The 23,108-nt window shown below is 47.3% G+C and overlaps 1 protein-coding gene across 1 annotated transcript in view; it reads right to left on the bottom strand.

The window, feature by feature from the left end:
• Positions 1-23,108, bottom strand: part of CHRNA7 (cholinergic receptor nicotinic alpha 7 subunit) — a 156,465-nt gene that overhangs the window by 9,173 nt on the left and 124,184 nt on the right. The window contains exons 5-8 of the mRNA XM_053581983.1: positions 12,252-12,331; positions 7,751-7,918; positions 6,791-6,985; positions 5,793-5,879 (exon numbers count right to left, since the gene is read on the bottom strand). Of these exons, the coding sequence (XP_053437958.1) occupies positions 5,793-5,879; positions 6,791-6,985; positions 7,751-7,918; positions 12,252-12,331 (530 nt within the window). The remainder of the gene's footprint in view (positions 1-5,792; positions 5,880-6,790; positions 6,986-7,750; positions 7,919-12,251; positions 12,332-23,108) is intronic.

Raw genomic sequence — 23,108 nt, 5'->3', positions numbered from 1 at the left:
GACTGCTACCATGGGTAATCACTGGACAGGGAGAGTGTGGGCATCACCATGACAGCTGGTCTCAGACATGCTCTGGGGTAGGACAAGGGCTTCAGACGTGCTCTGGGGCAGGACAAGGGCCCAGACGTGCTCTGGGGGTAGGACAAGGGCCTCGGACGTGCTCTGGGGAAGGACAAGGGCCCAGACGTGCTCTGGGGGTAGGACAAGGGCCTCGGACGTGCTCTGGAGAAGGACAAGGGCCCAGACGTGCTCTGGGGGTAGGACAAGGGCCTCGGACGTGCTCTGGGGAAGGACAAGGGCCCAGACGTGCTCTGGGGGTAGGACAAGGGCCTCGGACGTGCTCTGGGGAAGGACAAGGGCCCAGACATGCTCTGGGGGTAGGACAAGGGCTTTGGACGTGCTCTGGGGAAGGACAAGGGCCCAGACGTGCTCTGGGGAAGGACAAGGGCCTCAGATGTGCTCTGGGGAAGGACAAGGGCCCAGACGTGCTCTGGGGGTAGGACAAGGTCCTCAGATGTGCTCTGGGGTAGGACAAGAGCCTCAGATGTGCTCTGGGGGTAGGACAAGGGCCTCGGACGTGCTCTGGGGAAGGACAAGGGCCCAGACGTGCTCTGGGGGTAGGACAAGGGCCTCGGACGTGCTCTGGGGAAGGACAAGGGCCCAGACGTGCTCTGGGGGTAGGACAAGGGCCCAGATGTGCTCTGGGGGTAGGACAAGGGCCCAGACGTGCTCTGCGGGTAGGACAAGGGCCTCGGACGTGCTCTGGGGGTAGGACAAGGGCTTCGGACGTGCTCTGGGGAAGGACAAGGGCCCAGACGTGCTCTGGGGAAGGACAAGGGCCTCAGATGTGCTCTGGGGAAGGACAAGGGCCCAGACGTGCTCTGGGGGTAGGACAAGGTCCTCAGATGTGCTCTGGGGTAGGACAAGAGCCTCAGATGTGCTCTGGGGGTAGGACAAGGGCCTCGGACATGCTCTGGGGAAGGACAAGGGCCCAGACGTGCTCTGGGGGTAGGACAAGGGCCTCGGACGTGCTCTGGGGAAGGACAAGGGCCCAGACGTGCTCTGGGGGTAGGACAAGGGCCCAGACGTGCTCTGGGGGTAGGACAAGGGCCTCGGACGTGCTCTGGGGGTAGGACAAGGGCCCAGACGTGCTCTGGGGGTAGGACAAGGGCCTCGGACGTGCTCTGGGGGTAGGACAAGGGCCCAGACGTGCTCTGGGGTAGGACAAGGGCCTCGGACGTGCTCTGGGGAAGGACAAGGGCCTTGGACGTGCTCTGGGGAAGGACAAGGGCCCAGACGTGCTCTGGGGTAGGACAAGGGCCTCGGACGTGCTCTGGGGGTAGGACAAGGGCCTCAGATGTGCTCTGGGGGTAGGACAAGGGCCCAGACGTGCTCTGGGGGTAGGACAAGGGCCTTGGACGTGCTCTGGGGGTAGGACAAGGGCCTCGGACGTGCTCTGGAGGGAGGACAAGGGCCCAGACGTGCTCTGGGGTAGGACAAGAGCCTCAGATGTGCTCTGGGGGTAGGACAAGGGCCTCGGACGTGCTCTGGGGAAGGACAAGGGCCCAGACGTGCTCTGGGGAAGGACAAGGGCCTCCAATGTGCTCTGGGGTAGGACAAGGGCCTCAGACGTGCTCTGGGGTAGGACAAGAGCCTCAGACGTGCTCTGGGGTAGGACAAGGGCCTCAGACGTGCTCTGGGGTAGGACAAGAGCCTCAGATGTGCTCTGGGGGTAGGACAAGGGCCTCCAACGTGCTCTGGGGTAGGACAAGGGCCTCAGATGTGCCCCGGGGGTAGGACAAGGGCCTCGGACGTGCTCTGGGGAAGGACAAGGGCCCAGACGTGCTCTGGGGGTAGGACAAGGGCCTCAGACGTGCTCTGGGGTAGGACAAGGGCCTCCAACGTGCTCTGGGGTAGGACAAGGGCCTCAGACATGCTCTGGGGTAGGACAAGGGCCTCCAACGTGCTCTGGGGTAGGACAAGGGCCTCAGACGTGCTCTGGGGTAGGACAAGAGCCTCAGATGTGCTCTGGGGTAGGACAGGGGCCTCGGACGTGCTCTGGGGAAGGACAAGGGCCCAGACGTGCTCTGGGGAAGGTTAAGGGCCTCCAACGTGCTCTGGGGTAGGACAAGGGCCTCAGACGTGCTCTGGGGGTAGGACAAGAGCAAACCTGGACCCCACAGGCTGCCCCATCAGCCCTGGACACTCAGGGTTTCAGTCTGGAAAATGAGTCTGGCTCCACCTCCAAGAGATGCAGGGTGGGGGTGCCAGCTGTCTAGCCTGAAAAGGAGGCCAGTGACAGTGACTTTTCAGGGCTGGAACATCAGCTTTCACACCAGGTGGGGCCCTGGGTGTGTGTCTCCATCTAGGCCCAGAAGAGAAGCAGCAGGGAACATTTGAGAAATTCCCAGCCCCAGCCACCCTGCAGTAGGCGGGAGCCAGGATGGGCCACTCAGCCTCTCTGGACCTCAAGTTCTTCAAAGGGAATAGTGCAGAGGACTGAATGTGTGTGTCCCCATAAAATTCATGTTAGAACCATAGTCCCAGTGAGAGGGGATTGGAGTCTTGGCGAGGTGCTACATTGTAATCTATAATAATAACTGACCTCCTCCCATTTCCTGGCACACAGCTCCTAAAACCACTGAATCTCCAAGTCATGTGTCCTTCTGTGGGCTAATAAGATGACTTGGCATGGTGGCCAGTTGGCATTAGAGATGGCTAACTTTGACCTCTGGGGAGGGGAGAATGATGTGGTCTCCTTACAAACCGCAAATGACAGGGTCCAGACAGCAGCTGGTTGCTGAACATACAGAGGTGCCAGGTGGGTGGGAAGCCCAGAGAGGCATGGAAGCTCCACACCCCTTCCCACATGCAAAGCATCTCTTCCATCTGGCTGGTCATCTGTATCCTCTGTAATGTCCTTCATACTAGCCAGTAAACATAAATAACGCATCTTCTCTGAGCCATTCTAGTAAGTGACAGAACGCCAGGATGGGTAGAAGCCTGGGGAGCTGAGACTTGTGGCCATAGGCAGTGAAGGCAGTCCGTGGGTCTGCCCTAGCTCTAGCCAGCGTCAGCCCTGCACTGAGCTGTCACACGCCCAGCTGGTGTGGGAGAATCAGCCTGCATGGGAGGAAACATGCACAGCTCTACCAGGAGTGTCTTCTGTGTAAGGAGAGAAACAGTGTTTTTCTCAGAGGAGTTGAGTATGCCCTGAGGATGGAGCCCTCACCAACGGAACTAGTGCCCTTTGTAAAAGGAAGCCAGGGAGATAATTAGCTCTCTTTCCACGTGGGGCCACAAAAAGAAACAGTTACCTTTAAATGGGAAGTGGACCCTCACCAGAACCTGATGCTGGCATCCTCATCTCTGAATTCCAGCCTCCAGGACCATAAGAAAGAAATATCTGTTGTTGAAGCCACCCGGGCTATGACAATTTGTTATAGAAGTCAGAACTCAGCTCAGCAAAAAGCCCTTCTTTGCAGGATTAGTGCAAGAATTAGGGATTATATGGGCAAGATCTAGGAGAAAACCTGGCGCAGGCTGGCATGGAAGAGATGGTTTTTAATTGGCAACTCTTATTTTTATTTATTTATTTATTTATTTTTGAGACAGAGTCTCATTTTGTCACTCTCAGTAGAGTGCCGTAGTGTCACAGCTCACAGCAACCTCAAACTCTTAGCATTAAGAGAATTTCTTGCCTCAACCTCCCAAGCAGCTACAGGCACCTGCTACAATGCCCATCTATTTTTAGAGATGAGGTCTTTCTCTGGCTCAAGCTGGCCTCACACTCGTGAGTTCAGGCAATTCACTCACCTCAGCCTCCCAGAGTGCTAGGATTATAGGCGTGAAGCACCGCACCCAGCCATAATTGGCAACTCTTGAGTATTAGACCTTGGGTGTGGCTGTCCCTTCAAGGGACCTGAGTGTAGGCAGAAAGCTTCCTGGTACAGGAGCCCACACCCAGCTTATTCCACTACCTTCCCTTAGGCCAGGAAGGAACTCACTGGCCTCCTACAGAGACCAAGAGGTCCCTGGGAAGAGCTCGGTCAGAAGTATACATGTGGGACTTAATGTTCGCATCAGGACCCTCTGTGAAAGGGAAGGAGAGTGGGTCAAACTGTGACTGTTAGGACTTGAACCATGCCCCCTCAAAAATTCATATGCCAAAGCCCTAAGTCCCAGTACCCCAGAATGTGACTACGTCTAGAAACAGGATTGGAGGAAATTAAGTTAAAATTAGGTTATGATGGTGGGTCCTAATCCAATCTGGTGTCCTTACAAAGGAGAGGAGGAAAATTGGAGACACTAGGCTGCATACGCTGAGAGGAAGGACCATGTGGGGACAAAGCATCCTGAAGGTGACCCTCAGCAAACAGCAGAGTGAGGCTTCAGAGGAAGCCGACCCTGCTGACACCTTGATTTATAGCCTCCAGAAGTGTAAGAAAATGAGTCTTTCAGCCACTGGGTCTGTGGTATCTTGCTGGGGAAGCCTGAGCAGACTAAACTAATACAATAGCCAGGGTCAGGGAGCTACATGACCAGAGGGCAGCAAAGGTGATGTGCGGGAGGCCCACAACATCCCGTCCTTCCAGACGTGGGCTGGGCATTAACCAAGCCCTCCCTGGAGATTCCTCAGTCCAGACAAGGCCTGCCGACAGCCCCAGCACCCGCGGTTGCTGTTACAAGTATCTATGGAAAGCAAGGTTGGAAGGTAGCAAGATCGGGGCCCCTCCCTGTCTAGATGGGACCAAAAGAAATAAAACCACAAAGGCTTCTCAGACCAGCAGTTTCTCTGGCCTAAATATTGCACATCAGGGAGTTCCACAAAGAAGGGACTTGGCTGCTTGATTACTTAACCCGGGGGTATCCATGCAAAGCTCTCCCACAGCAACCTACCCCTAGTTGACCACACAGGACGGCCTCAGGTAGCAAGGGCCGACCAGCATGATCACAAACTGCATTCCTGCTCCCAGCCCTGAACCAACCAGGAGGGAAGACTCACCTTGTTTTTGCCGTCCCCGGCCCCGACCCACTGGCAGAAGGCCATTTGTCCTGGGCAAAGGGTATTTGTGCCATTCATCCTTCCACAGAGACTTTTATTTTATACAGAGAAATCCTGTTATCTTGGGAAACAATGTTGCTAATTGTTGAAGTATATGTTTCCCCCCTTTTAACAAAGGTTTTGTGGGGAAACATCATGTTAAGCTAAAATAATGCACTTCTTTTTTTTTTTTTTTTTTTGTAGAGACAGAGTCTCACTTTATGGCCCTCAGTAGAGTGCTATGGCCTCACACAGCTCACAGCAACCTCCAACTCCTGGGCTTAAGCGATTCTCTTGCCTCAGCCTCCCGAGTAGCTGGGACTACAGGCGCCCACCACAACGCCCGGCTATTTTTTGGTTGCAATTCAGTCGGGGCCGGGTTTGAACCCGCCACCCTCGGTATATGGGGCCGGCGCCTTACTGACTGAGCCACAGGCGCCGCCAAAATAATGCACTTCTAATGGTAAAATATTTGGCTTCAAAGCGAGGGTGAGGTGGAGAATTATGGAGGGAAAAAGGATGTTTCTGCAAGTTAAAAATCAAACCACAAGGCCAGACCACCCCCCTTCTCTTACTTGGGCGCAGGTGACTAGAGGCCATGGGTCACTCTGCATAGTTACAGCACGTCAACCCCTCTGAGAACATGGGTACAGTACAGCCACCTGTCTCCCAGGCCATCTTCCAGGAAATCCCAGGCACTCTTTTTAACACCATTATCTTTAAGAGAGGACCCCAGCTCTTGCCTTACCTATCAGTGGCACGGAGTCAGATGTTGCCGGCATGATCTCAGCCACCAGAAGCATGAAGACGGTGAGAGAGAGTAAGACTGTTATCCCTAAAACATAAACACAAGGTGGGTCCTTAGAAAAACAGACAAGGAGGCCCAGGTTTTGTCTAACAGGGGTTCCTAACCTGAGACTCCAACAACTAGTGAGATGCTGGGGGAACATTCTGGAAGGCGTGGTTTCTCTGCACGTGGGAGTGTATTTTCCCAGGCAGACTCTGTGAAGGAGGCAACCGTGTCTCCCCTCCTGACGGAGACAAGCTCAGGAGCCAGAACTTTGGAAGGGTCAACATAAATGGAATAATTTAACTTAGCACAATTATCTCCCATGTTCCCTACTGCGTTATTACTGAAAGGTGGCTTTCACGTAGCAAGAAGAAGAAAACATGCAGCGAGAAGACTTGGTCTCGCTAGGTCTTGAGTTTGCTACTCAAAGCCACGTGACCTTGATAATGGCCGAGTGACATTTCTACCCCATGCTGCATGTGCTCTTCACAGTTCTTCCAGATGCTGAGAAACTCCTTCGCCATGTGAAATCTTAGTCTTCTGACCTTCCTTTGACATGGGAGTGATCACTGGGATGTCCCTGTGTCCAGCATCATATACATGCGAGCTGACATTGTGCTAAACCATTAACTGTCCACACTGAATGCTGACCAGTGGCCATCAAGGAACAGGTGGGGCAGCAGGAGGAGAGAAAGCACAGCCCTCTCAGGGCAGAATTGAACTGGCCCCACCCTGAAGTCATTAAGCTTCTTATAGGGGAGAGGATCTAAGGATCCCGCAGTACCCTTAGGAGGGCACTGAGCTTGAAATCAGGAGCCTCTGGTGTCTTGGAGACTCCCTGGGCTGCGAGGTCCACATGTGACGAGCCACACAGGCGCCTGGGACCCCAACTGGTCCCTGCACTGTCTGCAGTGAGCCCTGCAGAGCTGACTCCCATCAGAGACCCGGGCACTGACCCAGGGAGATCTTCTCCCCAGAGTCAGCAGGGAGCAGGAACACCAGCAGAGCGAGGGCGGAGATAAGCACACAGGGGATGAGCAGGTTGAGGCCGTAGAAGAGGGTCCTGCGGCGCATGGTCACAGTGAAGGTGACGTCTGGGTACGGCTCTTTGCAGCACTCGTAGAACTTCTCGCTCCTCTTTCCAGGGATCCCTCCATGGAGAGAACAGGAATCATGGTTAGAATACAACGAATCACTGTGTTTATTCCAACGCATAGGCCACACGAAAGCACCGCCTGGGAGTTTGCTAAATACTGAAGAATTTGTGTAATTGTTTGAATAGACCGTTGCTGGTCTATTACAGAGCTTTTTTTTTTTTTTTTTTACTGCATAAAACTGAATCTTCATTATTCTGCATACTTTAATTCCGAAATAAAAAAACAATACACAACATCCACTTGGTCCAACTCAGGAGGGAATAGGGCTTGAGACCCTAGTTTCCTGCCTTACACCCAAGGACAGTCAATTAAAGAAAAAACTAGACATCAGCCGAGGAAGCCTTAGTGACAGTGCTGCAAATAGGTAAATTCTCCTTTGACCAACTGGAAATACATGATGATTAACAATACACTGTCAATTTTAAACCGTTACAAATGTAATCATTGTTTTTCTATTGAAAATAGTCAAATACAGGTTCGCATCGACTGAAATGTATTGTGCAACCTGATTCTAGAAATAGGGTGAGTTTGAGTAAGGTAGGGATCCGGTCACTGGTGCAGATTTGTTTAAATGTGGCCTCACTATAGTTGCAAGCTCCTCTTAGAAAGTGTCACATTCTCTCTTTGTTCTCCGTTTCTCATCATACAGTTCTCACTAAATTTCATGGAGAATGCTTCAAAGTCCAATGTATGCTCACAGAGATGGACAGTGGAAAACGCCAAACTTTAGGTAGCCTAGCGTGCCTTTGCCACACTTACCCACGAGGTCCCATTCTCCATTTGGGATGTAGCTACTGATGTCTGCCTCCTCCATCTGCAGATCCAGCGACCAGCCTCCATAAGACCAGGACCCAAACTTGAGTTTGCAATGCTGCACATCAAAGGGAAACCAGCGCACGTCGATGTAGCAGGAGCTCTTGAATATGCCTACACGGGTGATGAAAACAGAAGACCAAAACAGAAGCTGGGTGAGATGCACTCAAAACAGGCGATTCTTTCAGCATGTCCCACCTGTCCAAACCGCAGCTCACCCTGTCCAGAGGAAACTGCATGCTTGTATTTTTGTTTTTTGGTGCAAAATCTCTAGAACAGAAGCTCACCTACACTTTCACTATCTTTTAAAATTCATAGACAAGCTCTGTCAGAAAAGACTATTTCAAGGACTTTTCTCTGCCATAATAAAAATAACTCTATAAACTTGCATTTTCCACGAGCATCTTCAGACTACAAACAATAAGAGAAAAATTAAGCAATGTAAAAAATCTCAGAGAAGTTGATAAAAACAATGAAGGTAATGAAAGTTGAATCTGAGTTACAGGGTGTGTGTGTGTGTAGGTATGTTTGGCAGGGAGGGATGGGCATTTTCTTTAGGTTAAAAAGTAGGAGGATACTTGATCACCTAGAAATATAATCTAGAATTCTAGTTAAAAGTAGAATTTTTTTTTGTTTGGTGCTTTTCTTTTTTTTTTTTTTTTTTTGAGACACTTTGTCCCCCTTGGTAGAGTGCTGTGGTGTCTGTGGTGTCATAGATCACAGAAACTTCAAACTCTTGGGCCCAAGTGATCCTCTTGCCTCAGCCTCCTGAATAGCTGGGGCTACAGGCACCCGCCACAATACCCGGCTATTTGTAGAGACGGGGTCTCACTCTAACTCAGGTTGGTCTTGAACCTGTGAGCTCAGGTAATTCACCCACCTCAGCCTCCCAGTTAAAACTAGAATTTTAACAAGTTTAAATTCTACATTAAGAATAGAACAAGAACTGACAGGTTTGAGTTGAGGAGCCTGTGCTTGAATAGAAGACGGAGTTTCCACTAAAAAGGTCTATTCCAGGTGAGGACAGGTGGAAGTGTATTTCCCAGAGGGCCATGGGAGGAGGCCAGAGGGGCCACTCCAAGGATTTACACCCACGTGCTCGTCCCTACTCAGAGAGAGACAGCAGCTCACTGGAAGCCATGTAACATAGGTGTCCCAGTGCCCATGGAGCTGGCCAGGCACTCTGTAAATTTCTGCTACTGAATTAAGGAAAGACTTCATAGAAGAAGGGACTTAAATGCCTTGAAAAGAAGGATTTACCCTGTAGCCAAGCTGGGAAAAGATAATACAAGATTCTGTCCTCAGGTTTTTAGATGTGATTGGGGGCACTGCACCCACTCTTCGTGGGACTCTGGGGCCATCACAGACACTTCTCACTAGTCATGTGCTAGGCCCTCAAAACCCATGTTGTTTGCAAGTTAGAAAACTCTGTGACCTTATAATTCCATTTTTTATGACATGACCCAAGAGAGAAGATTTCTAGAGAAGAGCAGAAAGCACATCAGTGGTTGTCTGGGGCTGGTGATGGCAACAGGGATTAACTGCAAATAGGCAGAAGGATCTTCGTGAGGTGATGGGAGTGTCCTACATCGAGACTGTGGTAATGATTGCATAATTCTATAAATATACTAAAAATGGTTGAATCATGCCCTTAAAACACATGATATGTAAATTCTACCTCATTAAAGCTGTTAAAAAATAAATATGTGGGGGGAGAAGACATGTTATAATCAAGTCTCTATCTTGAAGCTAGTGCCCAAAATGCTCCCTATCATCCACTCTCCCCTCGGTACAGGCAGAGCAGCTTGTGGGATCAGGTCTACACTCTCCTGGGGGCCAGAGCTGCTGCCCCCAGCCTGGCCACAGTGCTGGAAGGTCCCCAGTCCTGTCCTGGCCAGGATCCCAGGGCTGCTGAGCGGGGTCTCAAGAATGGAGCCCTGCTGCACACAGTCTGAGGATGGGACCCAGACTGTTGCTGCTGCTAGGGCTGAAAAGAGCCTCAAGCTTTCAAAACAATCTGCAGCACCCGCTCTCCTACACTGGTGACTTCGGGGGGTCGTTTTCTATAATAGCCCTCGTAATGGAAGCTGCCATTTCAGGCTTGGTGAAAAAGATCCAGTGAAGGGGGAAATGCGTGGGGCGTGCATCCAGGGAGCAGCTGAAAGCAACTGCTTTGAGGTAGAAAACTCGGCTGGACAGCTGGACTTCTTTTTTTTTTTTTGCAGTTTTGGGTCAGGGCCAGGTTTGAACCCACCACCTCTGGTATATGGGGCCAGTGCCCTACTCCTTTGTACCACAGGTGCCGCCCCACAGCTGGACTTCTTCACTCCATGCAAACATGATAGGAGGGGTGTGCTTCCACAAGTTCCCTACCTCAGCTGCTCCTCTGGGGTGGAGCCCAAGTGGGCAGATACAGATTCTGCCCCCAGGATGCCTGCCCCCTGCTAGCAGGAAGAGGATGCACAGGGCCACTGGAGGGCGAAGCTAGGCAGTGCATGAGAAGCAGGAGGCCGGAGACAGGGGATGCCGGTGTGTTGTGTGTGACCGTGTCTGTGTGAGTGTGGGATGTGTGTGGGAGTGCGTGGTGTGAATGTGAATTTGTGTTAGTGTGTACTGTGTGTGCGAGTGTGGGTGCTGAGTGTGTGTAGTGTATGTGTGTGCAATACTATGACTATGTGTGTGCTGTGTGCACTATGACTGCGTGTGTGCTGTACGTGTGAGTGCGTGTATGTGCTGTACTATGATTGTGTGTGTGCTATATATGTGTGCTGTGTGTACTATGACTGTATGTATTGTGTGTGCTGTGTGTCCCATGACTGTGTGTGTATGCTGTACGTGAGTGTCATGGTACACACAGCACACACGCACACATACAACACATACACAGTCATAGTACACACAGCACACATCCACATGGCACACGGCACCACGCATGCAGTCATAGTATGTGTGTGCTATGTATACTATGACTGTGTGTGTGCTGTGTGTACCATGACTGCATATGTGGTGCTGTGTGCATGTGTACTATGACTGTGGGTGTAGTGCCATGTGAGTGTGTGCATGTATGCTGTGTGTGCTATGACTGCGTGTATTGTGTGTGCTGTGTGTCTGTGTGTGTGTGCTGTATGTGTGAGTCTCATGGGACACACAGCACATACACACACACTCACACAGCACCACACATAGTACACACAGCCTACATCCACATGGCACACAGCACCACATGTGCAGTCATGGGACACACAGCACACACACAGTCGTAGTATACACAGCACACATGTACTATGACTGCATGTGTGGTGCTGTGTGTACTATGACTGTGTGTATTGTGTGTGCTGTGTGTACCATGACCGTGTATGTACTGTGAGTGTGTATGTGGGCTGTGTGTACTATGACTGCATGTGTGTATGCCATGGCGTTTGTGCCTGTGTGCTGTGTGTACCATGACTGTGTGTGCCATGTGAGTGTGTGGTGCTTGTGTGTACTATGACTACGTGTGTGTGTGCATGTGTGCCGTGTGAGTACTCACATGCTGAGTGTGGTGGGTGTGAGCACGGTGCCCAGGCAAGCTCTGTACCATCCACACTCAGGATCAAGAGGCAGTTGGAGACAGTCTCCAGCATGAAACACACAAGCAAGAACAGGAACCCCAAAAAGATCCAGAAAGAGACAATGGTGGTGAGCTGAGAGGCAGCTGCTGGTAACCTGCTAGCAGGATGTGGGGCAGCTACACTGGGGGAGATTATCCTGGAAAAAATCTCCTAAAACCTCAGAAAAACCTTGTTAGTTATCAAGTTGCTGAAACACGCCCTGAATGCACTCAAGGCCACAAAACTGGTTTCCCTGGGGTGGGCAGCTCCGGGTCCTGCTGGGAGAGAGAAAAACCAGCCCCTGCAAACAGTGACTCTCAGGGCATGGAGAAGGACAGAGCATCACTCATGACTGGGGTCGCCCTTGAATCCGGGGACCTGGCACAGTGCCCAGGCATGCTCTGTACCATCCACACTCAGGGCTGAGGGACTCTCACCTTTCCAACCCCAGCACCCAGAGGGCTGAGCCTGCCACAGTACTGAGTCCTGTGGCAGGAAAATGTCGCGCTGCAATGGAGGGCCGGGAGGTCCAGCGTGCAGGTTGAAGGTGAATTGGAAATTACCCAGAAAGGGAGGCTCACAATTGTAGATTAAGGAACATGTGGCAGAAATTAAGGGAAAATAACATATGACACATTAGCAAAGATAGGTGAAGCCAGAAGGGTTCTAAGTTGCAAGAGGAAGACTGCTCTTCCCAGTGGAGGGGCCACATCAGAGCTCACAGGAGTCTCAGAAAGAGGAGGGGCTGCAGTGACCGGAAGTGATGGGCTACAGTGACCGGAGGTGACAGGCGCAGAGCAGTCAGGACTGAGACCCAAATTCGCTTAAATGTCCTAACTGGAAAGAGCAGAGCTTACCTGGGGGAAGGTACTGGCAGTGCCCGGAAGAATTCACCAGAACGTTGGTGTGGAACGTGGCATCAAATCGCTCATCGGCACTAGAACAGGAAAGGGTCTCGTGAGCCAGCGCCCTGTTGCTCCTGGGACAGTCTGCACTCCAGAACCCCACACCGGGCCTGCAAGCACCACTGTGGGTCCCCAGACTGCTCTTTTCTTTTCCAAAATGAAACCTGAAGGCAACTTGGGAGAACACGGGCAGACTCAGGTGGCATGGAGTGGGTAGCAGTGGCCGCCTCCCCACCAGCCCTGGCAGGGCCTCTGCCGCTGCCCTCAGAGCTGCTCGTTTCAGCCTCGTGAGGGCGCCCAGGCTTGGCTGGCACTTACCACGCACATCTAAATGACTGCAATGGTGCGTGCAGGGCACCTAAGGGGTGCTGGGGCCACAATTAGTGATGACAAAACCTACGGTGGCAGAAGGCAGCAGAACTAAGTGTAAGTTTTAGATAAAGGCACCTCACCCCCTCCCCTGCCCATGTTTAAATGTCTTGCAGCATGGAGTTAATAACTTGGATAAAGGGGACGCATACCTCGCCCCCACAGCCCCCACAGCCCCCACACCCCTGCACTCATGGAGAAACATCTGGGGTCTTGCTGTCAGGGGACCATGGGGGGGCCTTTTGACCATGAGCTCTGCTTTCAAATACAAATTAATCAATCCTGCACTCACTCCTCCAAACATCTCCTTTTAAGGATGTCATACCTGGGGTCACCATCTACCTGCCCTCCTCACCTCAGGGTGGGGTACCACCTCACGAGGGAGGTCACCATGACCCAGAACCTGCATAAGGTATTCAAACTGGCCAGTCTTAAGCCTCAGCCTGCTTACTCTGCTGTTCCCATCCCTCCCTGTAGACACTGCCATGAAGTCTCTTGCCCAGGTTTTCTCTACTCCCTCCGCCACCTGACGGGCCCTGCTGTCCCCCAGTGTGGCTCTGCATGGTATGCTGAGCCTCCTGCTTAGAAGGGGGGACAAGTAAAACCTTCTTCCTTTGTGACAGTCATTTCTGTGTCCCTGTGTCTTACCATGCCTAATGCAAACAAATCCCCAATAGCATTAAAACACAGCTGAGTACCTAAATAAAAATAAACCACCTCAACAAAATACAAGCAGCAAGTTTGGCACCCTGACTGGCACCACAGGATAAAGTTTCCCTCATTTTCGCAACCCAGGGAGGGCTGCCCACAACTGCTGAGTCTCTGGTGGCCCTTCTGTGCCCAAGGCCCTCGCAGTGGAAAACTCAGGATCAAGAGGCAGTTGCAGACAGTCTCCAGCATGAAACACACAAGCAAGAACAGGAACCCCAAAAAGATCCAGAAAGAGCCAATGGAAAGACTGAAAAATTCGTTCTTTTAGAAGCAATATCCTGGCCGGGTGTGGTGGCTCAGGTCTGTAATCCTAGCACTCTGGGAGGCTGAGGCAGATGGACTGCCTGAGCTCAGGAGTTTGAGACTAGTTTGAGAAAGAATGAGACTCTCATATCTACTATAAATAGAAATACTAGCTGGGCATGGTGGCAGGTGCCTTAGTCCCAGCTGCTCGGGAGGCTGAGGCAAGAGTTGGAGGTTGTTGTGAGCTATGATGCCACAGCACTCTACCCAGAGTGACAGAGAAGGAATATCCTCCGAAAAATCCAAGATAACATTGCTGTCAGAAACGCCAAGAACTATATGGAAATTAAAGATAAGACTTATGAAATAACTTGTTATAAATGGGTAGGAGTTTTGGCTGACAGAAATCACAGAAATAAAATGTAGGGCAGAACAGAGGGGGCGCTTGGAAGAGGAGGCCAGAGGACTCACTTCACTAAACAAAACTCCATCAGGAACCAACAGGGAAGGGAGAGTGGGAGAAAATTACCAAAGAAATAACATGAAGATGCATCCTGGAGCACAAAGAAACCACCCAAGCATGAAGGCAAATTAAAAAGAAAGAAAGAAAGAAAACGCCATTTTCAAGAATGTTAAAGGCCTCAGAGAGCTGGTTTCCCATGTATATTTTATTGGTCAGCTTTATAACAATGAAGATGAAAACCAAGAAAGAAACTTTCAGACTGAACATGGAGATAAAGAAGAGAGATTTCCACAGTGAGCCGGCAGCAGACCCAGAAAAGGATGGGTCCAAAGCAGAGCAAGACGTGCAGTTCCTAAGGACAGAGGGACTGGATGGAGAGAGAGAAAAGCGATCCAGAAACATCACAGCTCTGATTAAGGACACATTTTTTAAAAAGTTGCAATAAGAAAAAAGGCAACCAGGCCAGGCACAGTGGCTAATGCTTGTAATCAGAGCACTTCGGAGCTGAGGAGGGAGGTTACTTCAGCTCTCTAAAACCAGCCTAAACAAGAGACCCCCTCTTCTACTAATAATAGAAAAATCGGCTGGGTGGTGGCTCACACCTATGATCCTAACACTCTGGAAGGCCAAGGCAGGAGGATCCCTTGAGCTCAGGTGCTCTGGATCAGCCTGGGCACCAGGAAGACCGGTATCTACGAAATAATGGAAAAATTAGCCAGGTGTCGTGGTAGGTACCTGTAGTCTCAGCTACTCAGGAGGTTGAGACAGAAGGATCACTTAAACCCAGTAGAGTTTGAGGTTGCTGGGGCAATGGGCAACTGAGTGAGACTGTCTCAAAAAAAAAAAATTAGCTGGGGTGTGGCGGCCCATGCCTGTAATCCCAGCTACTCAGGAGACTGAGGCAGGAGAACTGCTTGAGCCTGAAAGCTGAATGCTCAAATGAGCTATGATGATACCATTCCAGTGTGGGTGGCAGAGCAAGACCTTCTCCCTAAAAAAAAAAGGCAACCAGAAACTCCATGAAACAAACTGTACAAGAAAGCCATGATTTGAATATGAAACAAACAAAAATGTGATGAAGGAAGGGAAGGAGGCTAAGCTGTTATAAAAAGATAGTCCTTTGAGATGAAAAAGAACACATTCTCCCCTCACTTCCAAACACACACAGGGAGGGAGAGAGGAGGAGGCAGGACCAAGAGTAAGCATTCTGTGCTGGACTGCAGTCTATCCGACTGTATGAGTCAGTCACTTTAGAAACGGTGACTAGGTACAAAACAGCTGAAACCGTGGCCTCTACAGACTCAGTCTGGGTAGTAGCATGATTTTCAAGCCGGGTTCCCTGGAGCCCTGAGATTCTGTGGGGGTGCCATAAGGTTTCTGTTCATATTTCATTCTGATCATTTCTTTTCCCTGGATTTTGAAAGGAGTAATAAAGGTCAACACACAGTCAAATTACTGTTAAAATTTTAACTCTTCAGAGACTACCAACATACACATTTATATGGCCCATTTAACACCCTTTTGGGTAGAAGTTAAACTAAAATGTTTCTTGCCAAGAATGTACATGCATCTGATTCTCTTATAAAAAGAGTCACCAATTGAGACTTCTGCTGTGTGTTGCTCTTTTAACAACAAGCTTGTGCCTAAAATTAGATCGTGGGGAACCTATCCCCAGTGGGGCACGTATTCTCCCCAGGAGCATTCTCAGTGGCGAGTATCATCGCAAAGTGCAGTTTGATGCACGGTTCAGGGTACAGAGTATTGCTTATTTTAAGCTTGGGTTTCTTCCTGCCTTATTTTTATATTTATATAAAGACTGTGAGCATCTGTTAGATCAGTGATTCAACTCTGGAAAAAAAATTAAAAAACACAAAAACTCAAGTTCCTACAAGCTTTTCCCTCAAACATTTGGATCAATTTAATTGAAGAGACTCTTGAGATCACAAGTCAAATGGGTAAGAAACAAGATTAAAAACTGTTGCCATTAGCAACCGTTTACCAGTGTGACTTAGTGATTTCTGAATATCGTTCATCTTAACAGAATATGGGGATACGCGGAATTGTAACAGTAATTGCTGTCAAAATGCAAATCTTAATAGTCTTTCCCATAGGCACATTCATTTTATAAGTGAATAATATAAAAGTAGACTCTTCTAATAGATTTGTGCTCCAAACCGGTATTAAGGCTGGGGATAAGATGTGTTTGGAAAAGGGCCCTCCTGCTAATAACGGAGTTTGAAAACAGCTCTCCAAGGCAGAAAAGGAGGCCCCTCTGGAACATGAGTGGCTAAAACCACTGCAAGGACCTCGATGGCCACTGCACCAGCACAAATTACCACATGGACTGGCCCCGTGCATACGGGTTGCCCAACAGCCAACAGCAGCCACAGGCCATGATTAATACAGCCTCCCAGGAGCCAAACATCTGTAACTGCAGAAAGGGGGATAAGGCCAGGGGGATTCATTTCACATTGCGATCTGCATTTGTGTGTGTTTGAATTACTTTTTGTATTGAACAATTTGAAATATATATGTTTTATTGACTACTGGAAGGCACAGCACATCCACAGAGTTCTTAAGGCTGCTACCCCAAGGCTCTAAGATCCTGTAGGTGCTGCCTTCGTCCCCCCAGAGACACAGACACAGTGAGCTCAATCCCGGTCCTCACCACAGAGGGGAAGACTGAGGGAAATTTAACTAAAATATTCAGGATGTGAATTCCATGTCCTGGAGGATGGTCACGAGGAGAAGCATTTGGACAGGCTCTAAACACGGGCAGAGCTCCTCAAGGTAGAAATGAATATGGACACACACCCTGGCAGAAGGCATGGTCAGATCACACATCTGGAGATAAACCAGAATGAGAAAGGTTTCAGGAAGGTCTGATGGATGAGTGAGATGTTGTGCTCCCTAGCAGAGAGGCTAGGAAGAGGGCTTGGGGTCACACCAAGCAGGGCTCAGGGTCCACTCTTCATGGGATTACCTGCTGATACACCAGTGGCAGCGCAAGCGGGGATAGCCCGTGAGGCACACACAGGAGGGTGTGCCTCATGGGCTTAGACCCCTTGGGTCTGGGCTTAGACCCCTCCCTCCTCTGCATCACCCAGGGTCCCATGCAGCACCTCAGTCTGTCCCTGCAAAGGGCTGCTGGCCCTGGAACAAAAGCTCTCTTGTCCCAGCCTCAGTATTCTGGCCTCAGCATGGAGGGGCTCAACCCTAAGCCAGGAAGGTGAGAGTGACCCTGCCAAGGAGCCCGACTTTCAGCATCCTGAGGAAGAAACCAAGGAGGCCCAGCCATCAGAGAAGCCCAGCAAGACTGACCCACACCGGGGCATGTGCTCACTACAATGGGACTCTGCATCCAGATAAGATGAATCACTAAAAAAAAAGAAAAAAGAAAAATAGGAATCCACGTACATTGTGCTTCTGCAAAGAGGAAGCCATGTGTGGGCTTTAGGATGACCCTAATAAATAAAATCTCATGTGAAATCAATATCATTCCTTCTGAGCTCTCATTATCCTTAGAAGACTAAGAGAAGGAAGAGCTGAGGAGATGAAAATGAAATTATCTAAAAAAGTAAGGAAGGAGGAAGCATCGCTCTCAGAAGAGAGTGGACCTAAGATGCCATTTATTTTAAATCTAAGGGAAATAAAAATGTGCCAATTGCAAGTGAAGACATAAGGTTAAGGCACTACTGATGGCAATTATCTCCAGATTTTGGAGGAAAAACAGGTTTAGAATAGATGAACTATGTTAAAAGAAAAAAAGGGAGATGGAGAGGTCCTCCCATAAATATTTTGATTTCACTCTGTACGTCAATCTAAAATGTTAAGGATCTGCAACCAGCAATGTGGCCTGTCACAGTCCATAACCAAAATGTCTTGAGCAGAAACAAATTTTTCTTGTCATTTCTACCATTCAAGAGAACAGTCTGAGGCATCAACAGGCTTCTGGAAAAATCCATTAAGAATCCATTCAGGAATCTTTTCTTTATCCACTAATTTACATGTTAAATTAGATATAATATGGATATAATTATAACAAAGTAATTGGCAAGAGCATTTGGATAGATTATAACAATGTCAGAAATAACATAGCATAAGTTATGACAGCACGTATCAAGAACTCCCTATTTTATTCCTTGAGTCATATGTCTGTCCCTGACACAGGACAGTATCACCGTGATCTTACAGCATTATGAAATTTGGCAGGACAAGTCTCCCAACTTGGTTCTTTTTCATTAAAATTGTCTTAGCTGTTCCTGACCCTTTGCCTGCCTATCATTGTCAATTTTAAGATCTCTTTGTACAATGCCACAAAGTTCTTGTTTAGACTTTACTTGCAATCACACCAATCACATCAAATTTAGTTTTAGCAAATTTGACATTTTTATGATATTGAGTTTTCCCAGGCATAAGCATAACTCAATGTTTATGTATGACTTTATTGGATATATTGATGCTTTTTAACACCTGCAGATATCAGGAATAAAACTTCTTAAATTATATTTTTCTAATTGTTCCAAGAACACAGAAATACATTTGATATTTTCATAGATCTTGTTCTGTAGCTAACATATTTTGTCTAGAAAGTCTTCAGAGGTTTTCTGTGTAAAACCTCTGGCCTACAGAGGTTTTCTGTGTAAAAACCTATGGCCTACAGATGATAATTCAGTTCATTACTGTCTAACCTCAAATATTTTACTTTACATTTTTAACTATTTAAATTCATATGGTAACCAAGATATTTTTAAAAAGTAATGTCAACTGATATCCTTCTGTTGTTCCACATTTAGAAATTTCTAATTTTTCAGCTTTAAATGAATTTTTGGTAGAGGCCCTATGTCAAGTTAGGTGAGGTTCCTTCTAATTCGCAAATATCAATTGATTTTTCTCCAGCTACCAGGATAATTATTTATTGTCTACTTCACTCTTAATAGGATGAATTACATTAGTGGATATTTTGAAAGTTAAACAAAATGTGCATTTCTAATACAAACCTAAATTTGTTAGGATTTATTTTTAAATTTGTGCTAGATTTGGTGTGCTGATTGATATAGTTAAGATTTTTTCATCTATGTTTAAAAGTAGAACTGTATACTGAATAGAACCTGCTTGGAAACCTACCTTTTTGAATTTCTTTTTAAAAATATATTGGTCAAGAGAATGAAGAGATAAGCCACAGACTTGGAGAAACATATTTGCAAAAGACATATCTGATAAAGGGTATGTTATATAAAATATGCAAAGAATTATTGAAACTCAAAGGTAAACCAACCCAATTAGAAAATGGACCACAGACCAAAGAAGACACACAGATGTAAAAAGAGCGTATGAAAAGATAATCCTCATCCTGCCATCAGTGAGATGGACATTAAAGCGACAGGAACACACCACTACACATCTATTTGAATGGCCCAAATCCAGAACACTGACAACCCCAAATGCTGGCAAAGACGGGGAGCAACACACATGCTCACGCATTTGCTGGTGGGATGCAAAATGGCCCAGCTGTTCTGGAAGCCAGGCTGGCTGTTTCCTACGAAATTGAACACGCTCTTACCACACAATCCAGCTACTGCCCTCCTTGGTCTTAGCTGAAAGGAACTGAAAACACATCCACTTAAAAACCTGCACACAGATGTTTACAGCACCTTTATGCCTAATTGCTGAGATTTGGAAGCCACTGAGATGTCCTCCAGGAGATGAATGGATAAACTGTGGTAGATTCAGACAATGAAATATCAGTGCTAACAAGAAATGAGCCATTAAGCCATGAAAAGACCCAGGAACTTTAAATGCGTATTACTGAGTGAAAGAAGCCAAACTGAAAAGCCTTAAGACTGCATGGTTCCAACTGTAAGACATTCTAGAAAAGACCAAACCATAGAGGCAGTAAAAGGATCAGAAGGACAAGTGGTTGCCAGGGGTTGCAGGGAGGGAGTGAAGACTAGAGAGGATTCTTAGGGTGGTGAATCTGTCTGTATGACCTTATCATGGCAGACCTAGGTCACCACATGTGTGTGCAAACCCAGAGTGGACCGTGACGTCAAGGGCGGGCTCTGGCCGGTAATGACAGGTCAGTGCAGGTTCCTCAGTTGTGACACACACACTGCTCTGGTGGGAGATGCTGGGAGTGTGGGAGGAGGTGCTTGTGTGGGGGTCAGCGCTGTAAGGGCACCCTACACTTCCCCACACAATTAGCCTGTGAACCTAAAATGGCGTAAAAAAACAAAGTCTACTTTTAAAAAAATCCATTTACTTTTTGGTCTATTTTTCTTTTCTAGAAAATATTAAATCTATCTAAATCTCCCAAGTCTTTGACATGAAGTTGTTCATAGCAGTCTATTTTGTAAACACCTGTCTATAGTTACAAATCCCTTTTATGTTGACAGAATGTTTGTGCTTTATTTTCTTGATAATTATTTTCTGAGATGGGTTTATGTGTATTTTATTAGTTCATTTTAAAAACCTTTGTTCACCTCTATTTTATTTTTCTTATTTAATAAGTTTTTAGTCTTTTTTTTTTTTTTATTGTTGGGGATTCATCGAGGGTACAATAAGCCAGGTTACACTGATTGCATTTGTTAGGTAAAGTCCCTCTTGCAATCATGTCTTGCCCCCAGAAGGTGTGGCACACACCAAGGTCCCACCCCCTCCCTCCTTCCCTCTCTCTGCTTTTCCTTCCCCCCACCCCCGTTTTTAGTCTTATCTTTATTTTTTCTTGCTTCTTTTTTCTTTGGTTTTAATGTTACATTTGTATAACTTCTAGAGATTGGTAATAAACTCACACATCTTTCTAAAATGAAATTGAATAGTCTTTAGGATCTCCTAAAAAAGGTTTTTCAAAAAACTTTTCCAGAGGGCAGTACCTATGGCTCAAAGGAGTAGGGCGCTGGCCCCATATACTGGAAGTGGTGGGTTCAAACCGGGCCCTGGCCAAAAACTGCAAAACAAACAACAAAAAAAAACTTTTCTGGCTAGGCACAGTGGCTCACGCCTGTAATCCGGGCACTCTGGGAGGCCAAGGTGGGTAGACTGCTTGAGCTTAGGAGTTTGAGACCAGCCTGAGCAAGAGTGAGACCCCATCACTACTAAAAATAGAAAAACTAGCCAGGTGTTGTAGTGGGTGCCTATAGTCCCAACTACTCAGGAGGCAGAGGCAATAGGACTGTTTGAGCCCTTAGAGGATGCTGTGACCTAAGAGACCACAGTGCTCTAGCCTGGGACAACAGAGTGAGATGGTCTCAAAAAAAAAACCCAACAATTTTATTAATGTAAGTGCTTAAAAGGTATATACGACTGGGCAAATGGCTCAAACCTAAAATCCCAGCACTTTGGGAGGCTGAAAGTGGGAGGATTATGTGAAGTCAGGATTTGAGATCAGCCTGAGCAATATACTGAGACTCCATCTCTATAAAAATTTTTTAAAAATGGGCGGCGCCTGTGGCTCAGTGAGTAGGGCGCCGGCCCCATAAGCCGAGGGTGGTGGGTTCAAACCCAGCCCCGGCCAAACTGCAACAAAAAATAGCCGGGCATTATGGCGGGTGCCTGTAGTCCCAGCTGCTTGGGAGGCTGAGGCAAGAGAATCGCGTAAGCCCAAGAGTTAGAGGTTGCTGTGAGCCGTGTGATGCCACGGCACTCTACCCGAGGGCGGTACAGTGAGACTCTGTCTCTACAAAAAAAAAAAAAAAAAATTTTTTTAAAAATAGCCAGACAAGGTAGAATGCATGTGTTAATTTTAGGAGGCTGAGGCCAGGAGTTCAAGGCTGCAGTGAGATAAAATTGTGCCATTGCACTCTAGTCTGGGTGACAGAGCAAGACCCTGTCTCAAAAATAAACTATGTACATACAAATGTACACCCGTGCAGACGTGTGCACACACAAACACAACATATGCTCACGTTTTATGAACATCTGGATATTTAGTTCTCCAGATATTTTCGGTGCAATACAAATGTCATTTATCTCTGTGTCTGCATATTACATGAGGCTTGCCAAATGTGTAGTGCAAAACTTCTATATCCTTATATATTTTTCCCCTTCTTGAACTATTACTCACTGAAAGAAGTATGTTAAAATCTTTTACTATAATTGTAGATTTATCCAGTATTCTTGAAATTATGCCAACTTTTCTTCAAAGTTATTTCATTAGATACATACATATGAGATTTGTTATACATATATTCTTAGATATGTTTTCCTTTTTAGCATTGTGACCTGACCTTCTTTCATTTTAATTATACTTTTCTTACTCTGTGTATATCTGTGTGTGTGTGTGTGTGTGTTGGAAACACAGCCACTCACATTTTATTTTAACTTCTGTCTCATAGGTATGTTGTTTTTCCTTCTTTTTGTTTTCACTTCATGTGTTTGTTTCATCTAAATGGCCTATAGTTATATTAAAAATTTTATAGTTGGGAAGTCTCTGTGTTAGCCAGCTGGCTAATCCATTTCCTTTTATCTTGTCCACTGTAATGTCATTCTTGTTTCTATTATATAATATAATGCTATGCTTTTGTTTTCTCTCTGACTTACTTTAGGTTTCTCATATTTTCTCTAGTCCTTCCCTATTTACCTCCTACTTATTTGGAAGGTAAATAGTCTTACCCTTCTGGTTACTCACAGACTTAAGTACATCTTACTTGCAGCTCACTCACATCTCTATAGCCTTCCAGAGCAGCCTGAGCTCATGAGCATTTTACCTTCGAGTACTAATAATTGCCTTCCGTGTTACTATTTTCCAACATTTTAATATTACTTTGTTTTTAACATTCTCAAGTTCACTGTTATTATTTTATACATTCAAGCCTGTTTATCTTTACTTGAATTTTGACCACCTTTTTTGCTTACTGCTCCTCACACCTAAGACCTAGTGTGTCTTCTGGCAATTCCATTACCAGCAGCACGGCCTCTGCATTGTAAGCCACTTAAGTCTGTTTTCCTAAAAATGTCTTAATTTACTTCCTATGTAAAGAATAGTTTAGCTCAAGACACAATTCCAAGTTGATAATTTATTTTCT

Source organism: Nycticebus coucang, chromosome 2, assembly GCF_027406575.1.
Source record: "Nycticebus coucang isolate mNycCou1 chromosome 2, mNycCou1.pri, whole genome shotgun sequence".
Taxonomy (NCBI): domain Eukaryota; kingdom Metazoa; phylum Chordata; class Mammalia; order Primates; family Lorisidae; genus Nycticebus; species Nycticebus coucang.
Note: the sequence above shows the minus strand (reverse complement) of the source record. Positions and strands in the feature narration are given on the sequence as shown.